This window comes from Equus przewalskii, chromosome 4 (genome assembly GCF_037783145.1).
Source record: "Equus przewalskii isolate Varuska chromosome 4, EquPr2, whole genome shotgun sequence".
Taxonomy (NCBI): Eukaryota; Metazoa; Chordata; class Mammalia; order Perissodactyla; family Equidae; genus Equus; species Equus przewalskii.
This window is the reverse complement of record NC_091834.1, coordinates 38,697,341-38,718,418: the sequence shown is the minus strand read 5'-3', so window position 1 is coordinate 38,718,418 and position 21,078 is coordinate 38,697,341. Positions and strand designations below refer to the sequence as shown.

The 21,078-nt window shown below is 39.1% G+C and overlaps 1 protein-coding gene across 26 annotated transcripts in view; it reads right to left on the bottom strand.

Annotated features, from left to right (window-relative positions):
* Positions 1-417: 417 nt before the first annotated feature.
* The window catches only part of PPP1R9A (protein phosphatase 1 regulatory subunit 9A), a 313,914-nt gene continuing 293,253 nt past the window's right edge, over positions 418-21,078 (bottom strand). For 10 of the 26 annotated variants that reach the window (XM_070617521.1, XM_070617524.1, XM_070617532.1 and 7 more), the window contains 5 exons: positions 11,457-11,655; positions 9,394-9,513; positions 8,504-8,527; positions 7,218-7,400; positions 418-5,848 (listed from right to left, as the gene is read on the bottom strand). In XM_070617521.1, the coding sequence (XP_070473622.1) occupies positions 5,639-5,848; positions 7,218-7,400; positions 8,504-8,527; positions 9,394-9,513; positions 11,457-11,655 (736 nt within the window). In that variant the 3' untranslated portion in view covers positions 418-5,638. The remainder of the gene's footprint in view (positions 5,849-7,217; positions 7,401-8,503; positions 8,528-9,393; positions 9,514-11,456; positions 11,656-21,078) is intronic. The other 16 variants (XM_070617526.1, XM_070617527.1, XM_070617535.1 and 13 more) reach the window with 5 other exon arrangements.

Below are 21,078 nucleotides of genomic sequence, written 5' to 3'. Positions count from 1 at the left end.
AAATAATTGTTGAGAGGAACCCCATACTCTGGGTTGGCCTGACTCAGCTTGCCCCACGCTGTGTGAGGCCACCTGCTTAATGGATTTGTCACAGACCTTTTCCTGGCTGATAGGTACCAGGGAGTGTGATGGTGAAGCTGCGACAGAACAGGAAGCTGGGTGAGGGAGCTTCTGGTGGAAGCTTTGATCTTTTAATTTTGTGCCCACTTCTATAATTGTGCTTTCCACTGTAATTCTAGCTGCCAATTTACACTCTACCAGGGTTAAAACTTATTTTTAGTTTCATTTCCACGGAAAATGTGCACTTTGCTCTTGATTGATAGATATATTTTGACAGTCCATACAGGTTTACCCAGTCAGAGCTTGTTTTAGTTGAAGGTGAAAATGGAAGAGGAAAAAAAAAATTACTCCAACAGATCTCCGTATTTCTCTTTTTATTGCATTCGTTGTCTAACAACAATAATACTCATTGGCAAGAAATTTATTTACACTAACAAATTAAATTTAATCACAGGTATTTTTAGATTGGTCAGAAAACAAAGGACCACTGTGATAGTTTGCTTTGAATGCCTCTGAAAACCGAAGAGTAAGAAATGTCATTGGAAATGGAACGATCTAGAGAAGTACATATTAACCAAGCACAAGAGAACAATTCAGACGTAGCACTATTGTCTCTTTCATGCAAATGATCAGATACCAAAATGTACAAATTAAAAGTTGCAGATAACATGCTATCCATACTTATTGGACTTAAAATTATTTTCAAACAACTGTTTTCCTTTAGTGATATATAAAGAAAGATGAAAATAAATCCACTTCTTACAACGGAACAGAATTCATTCTATTTTTTTCTTTTTTCAGCTGGCCAGTTTTATTAGTAACATGTAGCAGGTATACTAGTGGTTCAATTGCAACACCATTAAAAAATACAAAAGCAGTAGTGATGACCATAAATAATATTAAGGAAAGCATAGACATATATATTTAAGGGGTTTCACTAAGCACTAACTGAATCTGATGTTGTTGGGAGGTGTTATCTAGCTGGGGTGCCTCTTAATTCCCACTTTTTAAGGTAATTTATTTTGGCCAATTGTTCTTTCATGGATGAAAGAGTAAATCCTTAACAGAAAACCTGGGTGTGTGAATAAAAAATCTGAAAGAAATAGAAGTGTACACCTTCCAACAACATACTCACGCTCACATCCACTTGTATTATATTTGGCAATGACTTAACCATGCCATCACTCCACAAAAGAAGTAAATAAATGGTCATGTGATGGCAACACTGCCATCAGAGAGCCAGTAGTTAGTGACTTAAGCATCACACCTACCAAATATGTCAGTTTAGAGCATGAGCGAATGCACAAGAACACACAGTGCAATTTTTAGCCAAGGCAACTGCAGTCTGCAGTTGAAAATGCCCAAAGCTGCATAAACATCTGAGCTTCAACTCAGCAATGTGCAATCTTGACATCAAAGCATTAACCAAACATTTGAGGAAATTTTATCTTACTAAAATACCAGGTATCTAATAAATCAATTTTACCAAAATATATAAACATGTAGAAGGATAAGTGCATTTAGTAGAAATACTTACATTAAAAAAATCTCTTAAAATCTTATGAGCCATTCAATGTATACACAACACAAAAAGTGGCAATAAGGCTATGATTACTGCTCAGGGTCCTAACCGACATTACCAAGTTCCATATGCGATATATATGTTTTACGCCATGTGATTGCGGTATGTGTGTATGCAAGGGGGGAGATATATTCACACATATGTAGTTCTGTATATCTATACAAGTGGCATGCACTTTACTGAGAAGTTGCCTCTTGTTCTTATACCTTACCTCTTATCCCTAGCAGTTTTGGAGTTGGGATTGGGGTAGGACCAAGGATTGGAAACCATTATGTTTCTTTCCTTCCCCACTCTGTCAATCTGGAAGCAGTCACATGCTGCACTCGGCCTATACACTCACATATGTGAGCCTTCAAGTAACAGCCCTTCCCTCAACACACCCGCAGACACCCACGAACAAGGAGGTAAGGAGCCTCTGTGCACCACGCAGTGGAACTGGTTGCTTTCATTTCCAGGGGGAAACGGATTCTGTAGGCTGCTGCTTTGCCCTCTGACTTCTTGGTTGAGTCTATTCAATGCTGCTACTTTAAGTTATTCTAATAATGCTAGCATACTGTCTGGTGCTATTTTTTCCCCAGTGTTTTGGACCTGGCTTGAATTTCCTGAGACTTTAAATACCTAAGACAAATATAAACAATACTGCCTGCATACCCAGGCTGTTTTTCAGGAGTGAATCACTGAAACACATTTGTACTTCTCACAACAGTGCTTTTTTTTGAGAATTTACTCCCCACCCCCATCATCATAATGAAATAATTCTAGTAGAAAATATGGACATCTTATTTCTGGACTTCATCCTTAAACACTTAGCTTCAGAATAGAGTACAGGTAGATCCTTAATTAAAGGTAAATTTGAAAAGATATCAAAAAACCTAGGCTTTTCTTTTCCATTTACCTTTTCATTCAGAAAGCACTAAGGACTTAGCAGTCAGGCAAAAAAAGAATGAGAAAACTATTAGATAAACTGTGAGTTACTTTAAGGGAGATGGTCTTAAATAAAGCAATTCTGTTATAAAACTAAAGTCCTTTAATGGAAAACCATGACCCAGACACTCAGCTCATACAACGCTCTCTGACCATGACTTGGCCTTGCCACACATCTCCTGCCCCCGAAGCATAACCAGTACCCTAAACACTTCTGGCTGTTGTTAGAGTCATACTGAGCTGTCCTTTAGGGACTATAGTTCATAGTAACCAGATATTCACTTTTTGTTCATTTTCTGATAAATAAACTGCAAAGTCTTTAAGATTCATGAAGCAACAATTCTGTGTCAAATTCTACAGACACTGAAAACCACTAGCATTAAAGTAGGAACTGTGTAAGACACTGGAACCTCGATTAGGCATCATGCACTAGAGGCAATAAAAAAATAAGAGGAAAACAAAATGTTCATAAGAGCTGAGGCCCTTCACTTTGTTTTCATACCCTTTTACCAGTCAGTTTCCATTTTATTCTTTGTGAACAATCAAATCAAGTGCCTCTTACAATTTCAGCAGTTTTAAGTAGTAATGTTAAAAATAACTCATTAAGACCTAAAATTACTATAATTTAACTTAAAAGATCAAAATAATTGTAAACTAAATGATTTGAGGAATAAGAAGTTGATTTACAATATAGTCAGTTGGTCATTGATCTAAACATTTGAAGTGTACAAATAAAGTTTAAAAAAACAATACTTCTAAGACTCTTAAGAAAATGCAATGTAATAGATCATAAATTATGTGCAGAGACTGAGACTTATACACATTTCCAGTATATACATCCATTTTCAAACATTACCAAAGTGTAAACATAACTTAAGATAACCTTCCTTCTCTTTCCACTCTTACAATGAATACAGTGAAATTCCAGTGTGATCCAGATCACTTTTTTCCCAAAGATAAGCAAAAATGGCAAAAATGTACAATAGCAAGCATACTATTACCAGATTTTGACTAATTTAGTCTTTTAATATTAGAAAAGATTTGCTGAATTTTGTAGTTCATTAATAGTGGTTCCTTGTTTCTCATGATATTAACAAAGAGCAAAGCACCACCACCATCTCAAATACTAACCGTGTCCAGTATGGCAGCTTCATTATCATACTCCGAAGGAAGATGGACAGGAAAACACACATAGCGCCTTTGATAATTGTAAAACACAATGTTACTTTATGTCAGTGTTTCTGTAGATCGGATAAATGACCTGTACCTAGTGACAAAAGGATTGGAGCTTAAGAGATAATACACTGTCACTGAAAAGGAAACAGGCCTTAGGGAAAGAACAGGATTAAAATTGTCTAGTTTCGATAACTCCAGATTTTGGATATTAAGACAAGCAAAAAAAAAAAATCACAATGTTCAAAATACAAGATAGAGCTATATGGGCAGGACTATATAACAGGTTATCTGTTATCTGTAACCTTCAAAAGTCTTCCCCCAGGCTCTGCTTATATCACGTGTCCAGTGGAAGATACGGACAGAGACCTTCCCTACATAGTAAAGGAAGTAAAACACTTGTCCAAGAATTCGTTTGGCCTCAACTCTTATCTTGAAACTCGTCCCTTGGAAAGTGAAGGACCTCATTTTTAGAGTCAATGCAGCAAAGAGAACCAGATACACGAGCAGAGAAAGCAAAACAACAACAAAAAACAACCCACCATTTGAAATTTCTCAAGATGAGTTTATTTCCACCTCCTTCTGCCCCAGCCTCCTGCACTTGAATTAGTTTGATGGAATACTGAAATCCTTAATACTGGCTTTAAAATAAGTATAACTGTCTCAATTGCTAGGCTGTATCCTGTGTACTGTCTTAAACAAACTTGAACTATAAAGTGGAAACCTTTAAAAAGTGGAAGAGAATGGCTCAGAAAAACCAAAACATCTCTAAAATGTAACTGACAGCTCTCCTTTACAGGAAGATTCTGTGTGCTTAATAAAATTGCTTCTCTGGTTGAATGTTACTCAAATCTAAATTTTCTCTAACTGGTTTTTCTATTTTTCTTAAAAGTACATTTGTTAAAACACTAACTGGGCCCATTTGGGAAATCTCGAGTAGAAAATATGTGACGGGTTCCTGATTGTGTCATAGGCAGGCTGAAGATCAGCCAGAATGTTCCCCAGGAGAGGAAACCTGAAAATGCTGGTTTCCTTAAAAATCAATTTCCTGTTCAATTTGTTCAGGGAAAAAGGAACTGTGTTGTGAGTGTCAGCGTTGCTGAAATACTGAACATGCAGCAGTCACAAAGTAAACAACAGATCCCAATATCCCACGGCTGCATTAACGTCTGATCTTTTCTTTGTTTGGCTAAATCTGGAGGATAAATGTTACCCTTAGAACTCCAAGGTAATACCCACATCCACGGTCTAAAGGCTTTTGCTTCCTTCTGGGGTTAACGAATAACTATAATTCTTTTCTCTCTTTCTGACGCCCAGCAAGCAGAAGAGTTTGCCTGCCTTTTGCCATAGTAGGTAATTATGTGGCAGAGCTCCCACATGCCCTCAGTGGGGTTGTCTCACTGTCCAGACACAGAAATGAGGAGGAACCTTCCCCACACATTGGAGTAGATTCTGCTGCCCAGATCTCATGGCAGAGTCATGCTCTCGGCCATGCAGATATGTGCAATTGCCCAGTTTCAGGATCCCATAACAAAAATTCATGGCGCTCCATTAACAACACCAGGTGGCCATTGGGCAGGGTCACGCTGGTTCTCCAACTGACACAACCCATCCCACACAACACAAGATGGTGGTAAGTAAGAGAAGAAAGAAACACAGCTACTTTGCATCTCTCAAAAATGAGATCCTTGGTTTGTTAACAAACCAAAGGTGGCATGGGACTATTTCAGTAGATGAAAATTAAGAGTATATTCTATTCCAGAGAACGCAGTTATTCAACACACAGTTCCCCCGTCTGCCTAGAGCACATTACCCCTGTCATCAGTTTTCTCTTTCATCCTCCAGAGGAGAGCAGGGCAGGAAGGGTGAAGACTTCTCTTCTTTGGGCGAAGGCGCGTGTTACTGCTCACCAGCACCGTCTGCGGCAGCTGTCATCTTTTCTGTCTTTTTAGACTTCCTCTGCATTTGCTCTTGTTCCTTCCTCCTCAGCTTTTCTCTTTGTTTTTCCATTTTCTCTTGAGCCTTCCGAGCCTTCTCTAGAGACACCTTCATTTCCTTGAGTTTCTTTTTGACCACTGCTCGGTCCTGGGATGATGTCATTCCAAGAGCCTAAGAAGGAAATACATAAGCAAACTGAATTTGAAAACCAATGACTTCTCTGCTTATGATGGGGGTGATACCACAATATGTTCAAACTCAAAAGCTAATTTAAACATAATTGAAGATATACAAACTGACGAAGAGCTGATGACATGGGCCAAAAATCTACAACCTGATGGGCTGAGCTTTATTTGTTCTTCTGTTATTTGAAGTCTCTAGCACAGTACACCCTAAACCTCATTAACTAAATGCTTTCCGAATTGGGAATTAATGGGTGAATGAATGAAAAAAGGACAGAATTCTGCTTCTCCAACCTTTGGGTTGTAGATATTTACAAGCAAAAGTATTGCTAAACTCATCATTATTTTCAAAAGATAGGAATGGGCACCTGCTGCCAGAGGGCTCCAGGAAGGGCAGGAAGAATTGAAATGGCTCCCTTTCTGCGATGTATTCATTTACAATGAGGACCAAAAATGTCTCTGGGCCCAGAATGCTCATGTCAGCATGACTAGCCATTCTCTCTCTGTAGGCAGACCTATAAAGGAAGCCTGATTATAATGAGAAGGTTGCTGGATGAGCTTTGAATTCAGAACAAGGGGAGTTGGTTACATATTTTAAATGTTTCATGACCTTCAGAATCAACAGCAGGATGCATCCATCTTCCCAAAAGGGACAGCCTTGTCAATGGGGCCTTCATATTCACAGGCTATTGATTGATCTCTAACCTTTTCAAGACTGTCAAGAGATACTCATCTGGCTGTTAGCCCAGCAGGGGGCTGAGGGTGGGTGTGGGGATCTGGCTGTAAGCTCCTTTTGCCCTTTTTCCACAAGGGTGGGTACCACCTCAGTCTCTACAAGAGATGGACTGGACAGGTGAAAATGAGAGTACGATGGCGGGGGAGGGAACACATGGCTTGCATGTATTTGGGGAAGAAAATTCTGGGGAGAACATCATCCCAGTTTTCGAGTGGTGTGCTGGGAAGAGTGGGGTGGAGGAGAAATGAATAAAGAAGGAAGACTCATGGATCTGGGTTTTAACTCTAATGTGATGAGAGAGTCCACATCGGCCATTATTAAAACTCATACTACATAGGATGTAAGTAGAGTTAATACATGGACCATGTGTTGTCAGGTGGAAGCAATGGAGTGATTCCCTAGCTCTTCCCCTCAGCAGCCTACTGTTTGGTTTAGAACCTCTGACGACTTTCCAAAACTTCATTTACTACTCAGAAATAATTCAACATCCTTTCTGCTAACCGTTGATGAGAATTACCTCTCAGATATGCAGAATGCTCTTATCTAATGACAACATTTTAGGTGCTATGATGAGTAATACAAATTATACCTGATAACCTAACACAGACATGTAATTCTTTACCTTAAGTTTATTTCCATCCAACTGCAGGAGTTGCTCTCCAGTGATGTTTTGGGCACTGAATTCAGATACATACTGCTCCAGATTTAGGCTCATTAGCCAGTGAGAAACCTGCTGCACACTCCATTCATGAACGGCCCGATTCTGACACTGACTGTGTTTGGGAGACTGTCCATCATCAAGGATCTGAGGTAGGAATGTTATGCAGTGTTGTTAAAAGGACCGAAATGCTATGGCTCAGTGCAGCATAATATGCTATGAGAAGGAACTTCTTGCCTACTAGAGCCATAGATATTTTAAACCATAAAACGATAAGCTAATGGTTCTAGTTGTGCACGTAACACACACATGTAGCTATTACCTACGTATTTTTTAGGTATTTGGAAATTTAAAAATTCTCCCAAATAAAGCAGCATTATTAATATAGGAAGTTTAATATTGAAAAGTACACTCTAATGTTGCAAGCTTTTACATTAAAACACTTTCGAAAGATTATCAGATGCAGAAAACAACTATTTCATTAATCTCGATATGCAATGTATCACTGTGCATTTATCCTTTGGTGAGACATTAGAGATACATAAAAATACATTATAAAATACTGAGGTATCTTTCACTTGGAAGAGGAGAGCATTAAGTCCTCAAGCATTCTCAGGGGAAATGTCACAGCCATGATTTCATCTGAGCAGCAAGCAAACCTGTGAGGAAGGTAGGGCAGGTAATATCCATAACTACTTTTAATAACTGAGGAAACTGAGGCTCAGAGAGTCTACAGATCTGTCCAAGATTCTGCAGCTTGTAAGTGGTGAAGCTCAACAGTTAGTGGTTTACTCGACATCTCAGGCTCTGTCCAATGCAGAACTTTCAATAGTGCAAAGGGCAGCTTGGTTCCTAGAACCACTAAGCTGAGAGGAGATGAAGGCGATGACAGGTCTGGGAGGAGACAGGAGTCACCTCAGGGAGCGATGTAGGGGACACAGAAGAGGGGATGGGGTAAGCCGAGATGAAGGCAAAGGAGGTGAAACAGAATGGACTGTGTCAAGGTAATGGTGACGGGAGATAAACTGAGGGACTCTGGAGGTGGAATGTGGAGATCCTCTTGACTCAAGAATCTCTTTTACACTAAGATACAGACAAGGGCACAGAGTGAAACTATTTAACACAAGGAAATCCTCCACCACAAGGAAAGCGTTCTTGTGTTGTTTGACTTTTAAATCATTTGCAAAGAAAGAAAAGAAGGTTCAAACAATACCACATAAGCCACCACACACAGCCCACTGATGGCTCACCTCGTCATCTATCATATCCAGGCTCTGAGTGAGGGAGCAAGAAAGGAATCAAAAAGAAAAGTGTTATAGAAACAGAAGACACAACATATACAGCACAAAGTTTTGATAAAATTAAAATCTTGTCAAGCCTGAAGAATATGGGCAGAAAAGTTTAAGAGAAAAAAAAGTTTTACAAAACAAAAATCCTGTTAGAAATAACTAAGAACAAATATCTAAGCAAAAATATCTTTACTTACAGTGCACTCTCCCAACCCCCCGTGCCAAACACTGGCATTTCCTTCCTCTGTTCATCTCTTGGGGTACTAAGTCAGTCACTAATGTAATTTCCTGCCTCTCTTGTACACATTTATCTCCTGTGAATTCGTTACAATACTAATTTGACCCTGGCTTTTAAATCAGTCGTTCTCACCCAGTTTTCCTTCCATATGGGAACCATACCTCCCCATTCTTCACTGCAGTGATTCTCAATTGGAGGCCACACCCTCCTCAGAGGGCTATCAGAATCTTGGGGTAGGGGTGATATAGCAGGGGACATGAGGGAGAAAGGGAACGGATTATCTGGAAACCCCTATGTGATTTCTGAGCTGTCCCCTATTTTTGCTTTTAACTGCCCAGCCTCCCATCTCCACTCCCCTGTTTAGAGTCATCCCACTTAAATCAGAGAAAGGCTGAGGAGGTCCCTGGACAGCTTAAAGGGGCTTAGAAACAATACTTTGTTTTCGTGTTGAGACAGAGAGGAAGGGAAATCATGAAGATTTCACATCAAATAGGAAAACGTGGCCTCAATGATTTATATGCAAAATCTATCTACAAACGTTTTCCTGGTGATAGTCCACGGATAAAATGTATGATCTGAGAAAGCAGTTCTGTTGTAAGTGCCATGAGCGTACCTCATCTGACGACAGTGCTAAGGACTGAGAGAGCCCTGGTGTCTTGGGTTCTGCTCCTAGGCCACTCAGGTCTGCCGAACTGGTGCTGCTGGGACTGAAGTCGTCACTAAAGGTAAAATTCTGTAAAAATAAATGAAGCTCAGTGTTAAAGGAGCTCAGTGAGTAAACCAGAGGAAGGTGTGTTTGCACGTTCTAAAAGTTATTTTTAAATAAGCTTAGAAGAAATTCATGTTTCGTTTGGTGACAACCTTCAACCAGGCAGCGGTTGAGAACACTGTGCTTTTCGCAGTTGACAGGGAATTCTGGGTGCTTTTTCCATTGGATGAAATGATTGGTACTTTGGAGAAGTGATTCTTCAATCTCTCTTCAAGGGTACAGCATTCATTATCCTCTGCAAGTGCTCAGAGGAGTAGTATTAATAAGCCTATCTTCTTTGACTCTAATTGTGATGAGTAACAGTGTAAGTAAAAGTACAAGGTGGTGCGGAGAGGCTGAGCTATTAGGAACAGATGGCAATCCATATTAGCAAGGTAGCTCGAGCACCCCCGGGGAAGGATCACTTGCTGTTGGCCGCGATAAAGACTGTGGGAAATGGCAGATCCTCTCTTGGATGTCACCTTCAAGATGATGAGTTCTCGGGGAGGTCACAGCCTGACACTACACTAGTAGTTACATGCTAAAATACAACTCTCACGTAGCACCAGCAGAGCACCAAAGAGGCCGCAGCATGAACAGATACACGTTTCCAAAGAACCACCTGGGGGTGGGCGAGGGGGACATGTATAAATGAAACTTCCCCAGAACTTCATTAAAGTGTTCAGTGGATAGTAAAGTCAAGTAAATTCACAATGACTACATAGCTGCATTTATGAAAACATTTTAAACCAAAACTGGAGTCTCTTCAGTGTAAGATGATGGAATCAGTCAAACAACATTTACATATATCAGATCCAATACTGAAAATGTTTCAAGGCCAAAGTGGTCTATTTCTGTCAAAACTTCTTTTCTAATAATTCTAGCAGGACTGGCTTCCCAGGAACTTTAAGCACATGACCAACACCATCTTGTTTCATATTCCACTTCCTTAGGAATTGGACTGTTAGTTTCCCATTAGGTTCCCTTGCATTGGGTTTAGTTGGTTGCTGTTCCTTCAGTAGAGGAGACTAAATCAGAGCACACGGAGCTAGGCTAGGGGACCATTTAAGTAGGAGGGCATTTAACACAGTACATTACCATTTGGTATTGTCAGTGGAGACACAACCCGGAACCCTGTCAAAACCCTGTGAGCTGTTGATCTCAAGAAAATAATTAAATTCAAGTAACATTAATCACACGTTTCTGTTTGAGAAAGAAAAGTGAACACAGATAAAAGAAGATCAAACATGAAAGTTAGCCACCATATGTGCTCCAACAAAATGTTAGATAAGGTTTGCAGCGTCATGCTGGAAATAACCATCATGCATTTAAGAACAAATAACATCCATGCATATAATTCCTAATTCTGCTAAAGTTAAAGAACTTTGGTGACAGAATTACAACCGTTGTTCAACATGGAAGTTTGATTTAAAAGAAGAAATATGTAAGGGTGCCATGTCAGCACTGGTTTGTTTTAAAGAGTTTCATTTAGACGTATTGAACACATATTCAGTCTCAAATTTATTTGTTTTCCAGTAAATCTTGAAGAACACAGCAAAAATAGTTTTGTAACGTAATTTAAAGTGGAATACTTGGTAAACAGATCTATCACACTGTTCCATGATTCAAATGCATCTTTCCCAGCATGGCTTAACTGTCAAACTGAGATTAAATAGCAATATGTGAAAAGACAGGCAAATCAAAGATTAAGGCACACTCTAGAATGGAACAGTATTAAGGAAGGTGATGGTTAAACGAGGCTTTCTTTTCCCCACACAAGAAATACCATGCACTGTTTACTGCAGTGTTATCACACTGGCTGCTCGGATCCAAAGTGCACACACAAGTTGAGAATGCTTTCCAAAGACTGGAGAGGAGGAAGGATTTGGGGTTTTCTTGTTTGCTTTTTAAATCCATGTGTTTTCTACCTTAGACCCCTTTTTATCTGAAATTAGAGTCTCAGGAGAAGGCTGAAGGGGACTTGCAGATGAAGGCAGATTCCTGAAGGAATAGGATCCTTTCCGGCTTTCATTAAACCACAGGAAAGGCAAGCAAGGTGAGCGAGTGGAGGCCTGAGCTGAGGAGGATGGCTTCGGCTTCCAGTACTCCAGCCTGCTCCTGAAGATCCTGTTTTATGGAGAGAATGGGCGTGTTAGACAAAGAAAGCACAGGTGTAAAACTTGATGAATTCCGAAGGGACTTGAATATACTTCCAAGTAACAGTTTGAGAAACTGTTCTACACAACAGATCGAGTAAAAATTTTGCACTTTTGACTAGGACATGAATCTTAATAGTTATCTTCTTTGCATCTAAATGGATTCTACAACAATGATCAACTTTTTCCTATCGCTTTTGTCATGGCGAATGTTTATGAAATGAGCCTATAATACATGTAGGTGCATGAATTACAATGAGGGAGGGGCACGGTCCTTTAGGAGCTGCTATTAGGTTAATCATCACAGCATTTCCTTTATTTGGGTCACATATCAGAGCCTCACTGCTAGTGACATTAGCTCGTAACAGCACTCTTTCCTGGCGTCCTCTGAACTCATGTTTCCAAGAGTTTCAGAATTTAGAAAATGAAGCATTTAAATAACGTGGAAATTTCAGGGCTTACGATACTTTAAACAGAACACACACCTTCCTGGTTTTTCATCACAGTCTTAGCGCCTTTGCAGAGGAGGAGCAGTAGACCTGAAGTCCTAAGATCCTACTTGGAGCCCAGGGTCTATTGTCTCCTGAGGACAGGGCCTTGGGCCTCCTCTCATCCTCCACTTCCTCATCTATAAAGAGTGGATATTTTATGTATCTCATATGTGGTCATTAAGAATTAAACAAGATAATATGTGTGAAAGTGCATTGAAAACTGTAAAAGTGTAAAGGTCTATACTCATTGCTTAACATACAAAGGATTCAAAGTCATCTGAGGAACACAGTTTGAAAATAGCTATTTTTAATGCAAGTACTTGCATATTTATATTTATCTTTTGGTTAAAGAAAAATAATTATCAGGAGCTGAGGCAGGAATGGGCAGTAGTTTCTGTGCATCTTGGAAGAGGTCACTCTCAGCATGCCCAAATGATAACTGAGGCAACACCTATTATTCGTTAGCTGTTGATGTCATTAACAACAAAGAGATCCTCTTTCAATTAAAAGTGCCTCAATACCACAGCTAGACAACTTATGTCCCACATCTATACTGAATTTCAATCTTCTCACATCTCATTTCAATTATTTTGAAATATTATATCTCAAATTTACATAAATAGCTTAACTCCTAACAAATCCTGTTCATTTCCAAAGATTATTGTGAGAATCAAATGGGACAACAAACATAAAAGCATCTTGCAAACTGTAAAGCAGTTTACAAATGTAAAGGGATTATAAGAATGATAACTAAAGAGATTGGAGAAGTCAGTGAAGTTTTGGTAGAACATTGAGATCATAGGTTGGGTGAATAAAATTGTTGGTCACTCTAAAGATTCCAGAAGATGTGATGATTTTAATGATGTCTTTCTTTTTTTTAGAAAAACAAAGGAGTCTGCAAGGATAATAGAGAAAGACCAACCAGAGATGTGTCAACCTTCAATGTTCATCCTAAAGTTGAAGCTAAAAAAAAATTTTATATCCTTAAATCCACCTACTTAAAATCAGGAGGTGGAGGTGAGTATAATAACTGAACTGGAGAAAGCACGCCAGCACAGGCGGATGGTCTTCTGTAAGAAGAGCTTTTTATTCCTGGGTCATGGACCAGTGCAGTGTTTCCCAAACAAGTCTGAGAAGAATCATCTGTGGCAGCTATTCAAATACAGATTCTTGAGCACCAGGTTCATGGAATTAGAATTTGGGGGAGAGAAAGGGAGGAGGTGACCTGAAATCTATATTTTAGCCCATGTCTGAACTGACTCTTACAGTTTTTAATATCCATATTTATTAATATTATCCTGAATGCAAACAGGAGGTCTCTGGAGCAGAATAGGTTCTTATTTACCTACAGAAAATGACTGTGCTCGTTCCCCATACCCTAATTTTCTCTCTCCAGGGTGACACAATGAGAACCAGCTGTCATCCTATAATTGGTCTACACTGTAAGTAAGGAATCTAAAAAATGTGCATCTGGATGGTCAAAGAGGAGAGGGACAGCTGCCTCCCTACCCCCACCACCCAGATTGAGGGAGAGAAATCTTATCTCTTTAGTGTAAACAAATTCAACTTGGGAAGGATCCTGGGTTCTTATCCTTTGGAAAGCAATATATGTAGTTAGGGGGAGATAAGACTAATGTCTCCAGCTTTACAACCTTGGGAATGTCTCCGTGCAGCTGTGTCTCATCTCCCTCTCCCGAACCTCGCTCCTTGTAATGTAACCACATAACCTCTGGGGAGGTAAATCCCTCTGCAGTGCTCACTATCTATCCAGTCACAATTTAACTTCTAAGGCTTATCTTTTAGCTCAGATCCCAGATTCCAGTAAAAATGCTTAGAAAGCTCTAATTATGCACAAACATAAAAATATTTTCTCCGTAGTCCCACATTCTTACAGTTGGGCATATTTAGGATAAACTGGACGCCATGATTATTTTCCCCTTTGGTTATACAATTCTGAATCAATTAATCAAAGTAACATGAGAAATTTTTTAGGAGTTCCATCCATAATTCAAATAAGGTATGTCAGTGCTTAAATATATGGGTACTGTTTTAAGGTTTATAAATAGGTCACAATTAATGACAGCATGACTATCTTGTCCTACTCTCAAGTGAATGCCTTTGTAACAATGCTTTTAGAACTACCTCTACCATTTTTTTTTAATAGGCAGGAAATAAGAATATTGTTGCCTAATTGTTGTCACTCTAATGCTTTATTTGAAAAAGACTTTAGGTAGTTCAAATCTTGGCCAGGCAACATTTCAAACAAAATCTGAAGACCACATCTAATTAAACTCATTCATAAAATTCTCACTGCCAGGAAAATAGTCAAGATTAATAATTCCACATGGACTTGGACATCTAGCATTGAAGACAGAGGCCACAGTGGTCCAGAGGCCACAGTGTGTGTATGAAGAACGACATGAGGGAAGCTCAGCCTCAGGTGACAGCCAGAGGCTTTCTTCTCCAGCTTCACACACCAAGATAATGGAAGCAACAGAGGAACAGCCACGTAGAAGGCAATGAAAACCCACTTCTAAGAAGACAACCACTGTCCTCACCGCTGCAAAGCACCAGGTTCTGGGGTATTTTGAAGATTATTCTCCAGTTCTCCAGGAGGTCTGGCTGTGCCCCTGCTGAGGCTGTATCCTGCTCCCCTCATTTCCTTGTGCATCCTTGACTCTAAAACTCCATGAACTGACGTAACCTCTGTTTGTTTCCTAGTATCCTTAAAGAAGTGAACAGTGGTATGCTTCCATTTGCTTGGACCTAGACTACAGAATATTCATTTAAAAAAGCAAACTCTCCATTACTTTAAAATTATAGACCCATCAGCTTACCAGACATGCTTTCTAAAATAAATACCAATTTCTTTCTGGATAAACTGAACTCTTGTGCATAAAAAAGGAGCAGAGAGAGTTTGGTAACAGTTTTTCTATTACTGACCTCTCTTATAGTCTGTTTTGCTTTATGGAAAAATTTGTTAAGAATAACATAAAATCTGCCCTTCCCTCCACCCAGCCTTCCTTCCTTTCTTCCCTCCCTCCTTCCCTTCTTAACTCTTTTGACTGTAAGGGCAGGTTATGGGCTAAGGTGCATAAGATCTGTACAGATCTTAATAATCTCCTTGAAAAATCAAGATTGGTAGAAATGAATACTTAATGGATCTAAAAATAATTTCTAGAGGATCAAAACAGGTATGTGTTCTGTACTTCCTTCACCTTCTTTTTTTTTAGCTTGTACACTGATGGCTCTCTATTATTTCTGGGAAAAAAAACAGAATCACAAATCACAGCTAGATGCCTGATTCTTTTATTGTTAGGAAAAGGGAGAAAGAATGGCTTGAAATTAAGTCTTCATACTCCTAAAATGTCATGGGGGGTGCGGGGGGCTCAGATAGTAACTGTTTCCTGGCATTTAAATGGTTTATAGTTAATAACTCTATAGAGCAATTTACTCATTTACATATATCTTGAAATCAGTTTACCGGAGGCTAGCACCCCAAAATTAAATTGCTCAAGTAAACATTCCATGATGATTCTTTTGGTTTGTTTTAACTTTGAATGCAAGGTGTATGAAGTATTCAGAATCTAATTATATGTCATCAAAATGTAATTAGGATTTCAGAAACTGCCAGAACAGAAAAAGTATAAACAGAATATAGAATTCAAGCAGGTGGTAAAAAGAAGGTTAAATGAAGAAAGTTAGGTGCAACCAGAGGAAGAGTTGCAGACTTCCATTTACTCAAATCAGATGAAGTGATTCTGTAAGGTTCTAGCATCCACCAAGGAGACTGAGGTTGTAAAGCCAGCCCCTTCTGCAGGGAGCTTGGAGACCCTAACAGATAACCGCTATCACAGGCAGATGTCCACCTTCAGCTCAGGCCAATCACCCTGAAGAAACACATCCTCCTTCCAGATCTTGAGTTACGGTCTAAATCTCAATTCTATAATCAACAGACCATCTGAGATGGTCACTGTAGAGCGTTCAGCCTTAACTTACGACAGGGATCAGGAGACGCTACCCCAAAATACAGCACCCTGGCATAGCAAATATTTTAAGCTGAGGAATTTGACAAATAACAGATGCAGGAAGGGCTCTCTGACCTCTCCCATCTCCCCTGAAGCAGGTCATTAGACGCTCATGTGAGAGGCGTCCTCTCTATAGGAGGAAAGGAGCATCCTTATCTCTATAGATGGAGGGACACCAAGAGGAATCTGAATGAAGGAACAGGCCATGCTAACTTTCCCCCAGTTTACTACCCTTAGCTTATACCCTTTTGTCCTGTCACATTTTTCCACCACTTTCCACTCTTCATGAAACCTAGTATAAAAGTGCTCAGGCTTAACTCCTTCTTGGAGGCTTCATTTCCTTATGAATGCTTCTGTATCACATAAAACATATTAAATACATTTGTATGCTTTTTCCTTGTTAATCTGTCTTTTGTAAGTCTGATTAACAAGGCTCCAGCCAGAGAACCTAGGAGGGTAGAGGGAAAAAGATATTTTCTTCCTCCTCCATACTCATTTGAAATGGAGAAATTGTTCCCTTAATGAGTCTCCCCATACTGGGAAGGTTTAAAATGAAATAGCAAGATGGTCATTTAAATAAAATTCATGTTATCAAAATAAAAATGTTAAGTTTAGGAATAATAAATATATTGCTCAGGACTTACGAAAATGCGTATTAGAAATCTGAGAGAGAAATTTGTCTATTGATTCTATCTTGATATATTTAACTGATTAAGATGCAAAATAACCACATTGATAAGAATACTGGGATGCTGAGCATCACTACAGTTATCATTTTAACCTATTAGGTTTTTGAGAGTTTTTTAAAGTATAGAAAAGTGTTGACTTCTTAGGAATGTAAGTTTATCAGGTTTTAGGCATTGGGAAGTATTTACAAAGAAAATGGAATAGATTAAACTTATAAATGCAGCTAAGAACAGGGGAGACAATTATGGGGAAATAATTCTGCTCTACTGAGGTTAAGCTAGCATTATTCAAAGGTCTCTAAGAAAATGACTGCTTTTATGTTATATATAATTTAACTAGATGTTTAAACAAAATGACAAGATTTGTAAGTTGAACTGAAACTCAAAAATAGCTAGGTTTTAAAGTTGGAGACTTTAATAAATTACTCTTAATTTATAACCCAAATAATCTTCTTTTTAAGAACAAAGCTACCTTTAGACATTAAAAATCTCAAGTGAAGGGGAGAACCTATACAAGTTATACTGCCAAAGTTAAGCATTCCACAGGACCTTCACTGAGTTTTTGTCATCACTGTTCATGGCCACACAGTAGCTCAGTAACGCTTGCTTTAAAACTGTCCAGATTCAAAGGCTCAAATTATTCTGCCATTCGCTAAGGGCCATTCTCTGTCAGCCATTTACAAGTGCATTTTTTAAACATCATTTTTTAAGGAAAATGTTGGCTCCTCTCTGATGTGCCTCTGTGGGCCAGGCTTAGGCAGAGGAGTAGCATTTCTCCCTCATGCACATGTGCTCATCCTGCTCCTTGGGTCTTCTGAAAGGTCAGTGTGTTTCTACTCCAGCTCAGGGGCAGCAACAGGGCAGAGCTGCCCTCCAGGTACTTGTCATGGGGTATGATCTCAAACTCACAGAAACGCCATAATTTATCTAAAGCTTCTTTGAGAGAAACATCTACAAAGGGCTGTCTGAACTATAATCCACATTGTCTATTCATTCTTCAAGACATTACCAAAGTCACCCTCGGATGAACGAGACAGCCAGCAAAATGCATACGGAGAACACTTTGTTTTACATCCCTGCCATCAGAATTGCTTTAAATCTTAATGATATTGATAGCTGTTTCTATTTATTAAGGACTTAAAATGTGCTTAAGTGTGATTCTTTCAGTCCTCCCAAAGACCTGAAGAGGTATGTATATGCTTCCATCTCACAGATGAGGAAACTGAGGCACAGAGAGGTTAAGTAACTCACCCAAAACGATAAGTGGTAGAGCTGGGATTTGAATCCAGGCTCTTAACCATTTTGACATTATGCTTTTGGCTCTTACTGAAGGCCACTGTGATATTTACTATGAAGGTATTGTTGAAGACGTTCTATTTTAAGTACCAACCCTACTTTTTCCTTCATCTTATTTTTCCCTATCCAATTTACTTTTTATGTAAATTATATTGCTATATCATATGTAGTTTTGTATATAAACAAATTATATTTGGAACAAAGAGGAGTACATACAGATAAAAAAGAATAAACAAACAAATGAATATGTACTAATTTACAGACCAAGTAAATAATGAGTTAGAAATCAAGAGTACTTGTTTTTCATAGAATCTTATAGATCAATACTGTCCAAGAGACATATAATATGAACTACATATGTAAAATAAAATTTTCTAGTGGCCACATAAAAAAAAGAGGTAAAATTAATTTTTATAATATATTTTATTTACTTCAAAAATTATTTCAACATGTAATCAGTATTATAAAATTATTACTAAGATATTTCACATTCTTTTTTTTAATACTGAGTCTTTGAAAGTCAGTATGCATTTTCATCTACAACACAGCTCAATATAGACTAGCCACATTTCAAGCGCTCAAGAGCCACACCTGACTAGAGGCTACCATACTGGACAGTGCAGACAGAGATGGGTGGGGAATTAGAGATCAGTAGTTTTAGTCCACCTCACCTATGGCAAAGTCAGGATGAATACTTAGATTCCAGCTCACTGTTTTTTCCACTCTTAACACTTCTAAGGTGAATGCAGATTCACTTCCACAGAGAAGTGCCATCTCCCTTCCCTGTGAGTTTCCCACATGCCACCACCTCGCCCTGTTCTGAGATACACTATCTGCTCACACGTCTCTCCATTCAGTGACTGAACTGGGAGCTTCTCCCACAGAGCTCCAAAGTAGACACTCCACTGACATCAGTGGCTGTCTACTCTAGAATTTAGGATCATATTTTATTTTACTCTTCAGTGTGTACTTTAAGGGATGAACAAGCTCTGACAACTAAATGTTTCCTGCTTTTGTAATCATAGTACTATATTACCTGTTTAAATCAGAATGTTCACTGAACACGTATTTTAAAAGGATAGAACCAAAACATATTTCTTTGTAAAGTTTATTTACTATTATTATTTTAACTTCATCTATTTGTTTCATGTTGGTCACGTATTTCAGTCATGATGTCTCCCCAAGAAATACCATAAACTCTTTACTCTTTGGGGGAAAAACCCCCACAAACTAAAACCAAGACCCAATTCAGCAATGTCTTGCCTCTTTAAAGTTTAACAGACTCGGGTTATAACTGATACTATGACCTCATCACAACCTTATAAGAACCAGATGAAAAGCCTAAGAGATAAGATTACTAACTCAGTCCGTGAATCACGCCTTCCTTTCTCTGAGAAAGCCTCACAGGGGGATGAGTTTCCTCTGAGTTCTTCACAATCGCCGTGGGACCCTGCAGCTGATGGTACTTATCGCCAACTACATTCAGGGGCCCTGTGAAACCAACTCAAGTGCATTAGGATGCTATTGGGCAGTAACTGTTCTTCCTGGAATATGTTTTATAAGGTTCTGGGCCCATGATCAATTGACACAGGAGAACATAGGCTGTCATTAGATTTGATTAGTGTTAACCAATTACTGTGACAGCTCAAAAAGTTATTTTGTTTTTTAAAGATTTTATTCTTTCCCTTTTTCTCCCCAAAGCCCCGCGGTACATCGTTGTATATTCTTCGTTGTGGGTCCTTCTAGTTGTGGCATGTGGGACGCTGCCTCAGCGTGGTTTGATGAGCAGTGCCATGTCCATGCCCAGGATTTGAACCAACGAAACACTGGGCTGCCTGTAGCAGAGCGCGCGAATTTAACCACTCGGCCACGGGGCCAGCCCCTCAAAAAGTTATTTTTTTGAAACAGAAAAATTCCCTCTTCTTCCCTGTTTTTTTACTATTTCAGTTACATGAATTCCTTTCAGTCCTGTCAAAAGTCCTCTGGAATTACAAATAATTATAAAATTATGGTTGTAACAGAAAACTATTTGGTCACATTGGTACACATGGAACTATATGTGACTACCGAAGCAGAGTTAGTGTTTTACAAATACAGAGCTCACTAGGCAGCCTAGCTAGACGCCTGGCTGGCTACTGGTTCAAAAGCTGTCATTAGCTGTGGTTAAGCCACGTGCTGACAGCAGCCCTCCCCTGACTAGCCACGGTTCTGCCTAGGGAAAGGTGAGCACTCACCAACAGAACCAAGATTTGCTTGTTTTCCACCTGGAATTTATACAAGGAGGTGATACTGTCTGGGTATGATGACGAAATTTAGTCCAATCTTCTACCCTCTGCTGGATGCCTGTGCTGACATCCCTTCTAGGGTGGAGGCTTAAAGGTTAGAGGTAGTGACTCAGAAGTCCAGGGACCAAAGAGAGGAGAGTGCCACTTCACAAGTGTCCAAGCTACTCTCCCATTGTCCCATTGTGTATTTGGGCATCTCTCTCTCTCTTAAACAGTTACATTATTTGTTGTTGTTTTTTTCTTGAGTATATTTAACAGTTTTCTATTCTTAATTTTAAGGCACAGAGTAGACTGTTTTATATTTCTCACTCCAAAACTACACAAAGTTAAGTCGCTTTTGAGTTACATTATAGCCTTATTTTTCCTGAGATTTTTGTGCTCAATATAGAGAGCTTTCTACCCTTTCTCCACTGTACAGCATAAAGGAAACCTAGACTAACAAAAATAATTAATTTGGGAATTTTCTCCTCTCATCCCCCAACCCATTCTTCTATAATCCCAGGGAGAAGGTATAATTTTTTCTCACGTTGATGCCAGAAAAGAGAAAAAGAAAAAAAGGAAACAGCAGGGGACAACCTATAAAATGGATAAGTGGTCTCCAAACAATT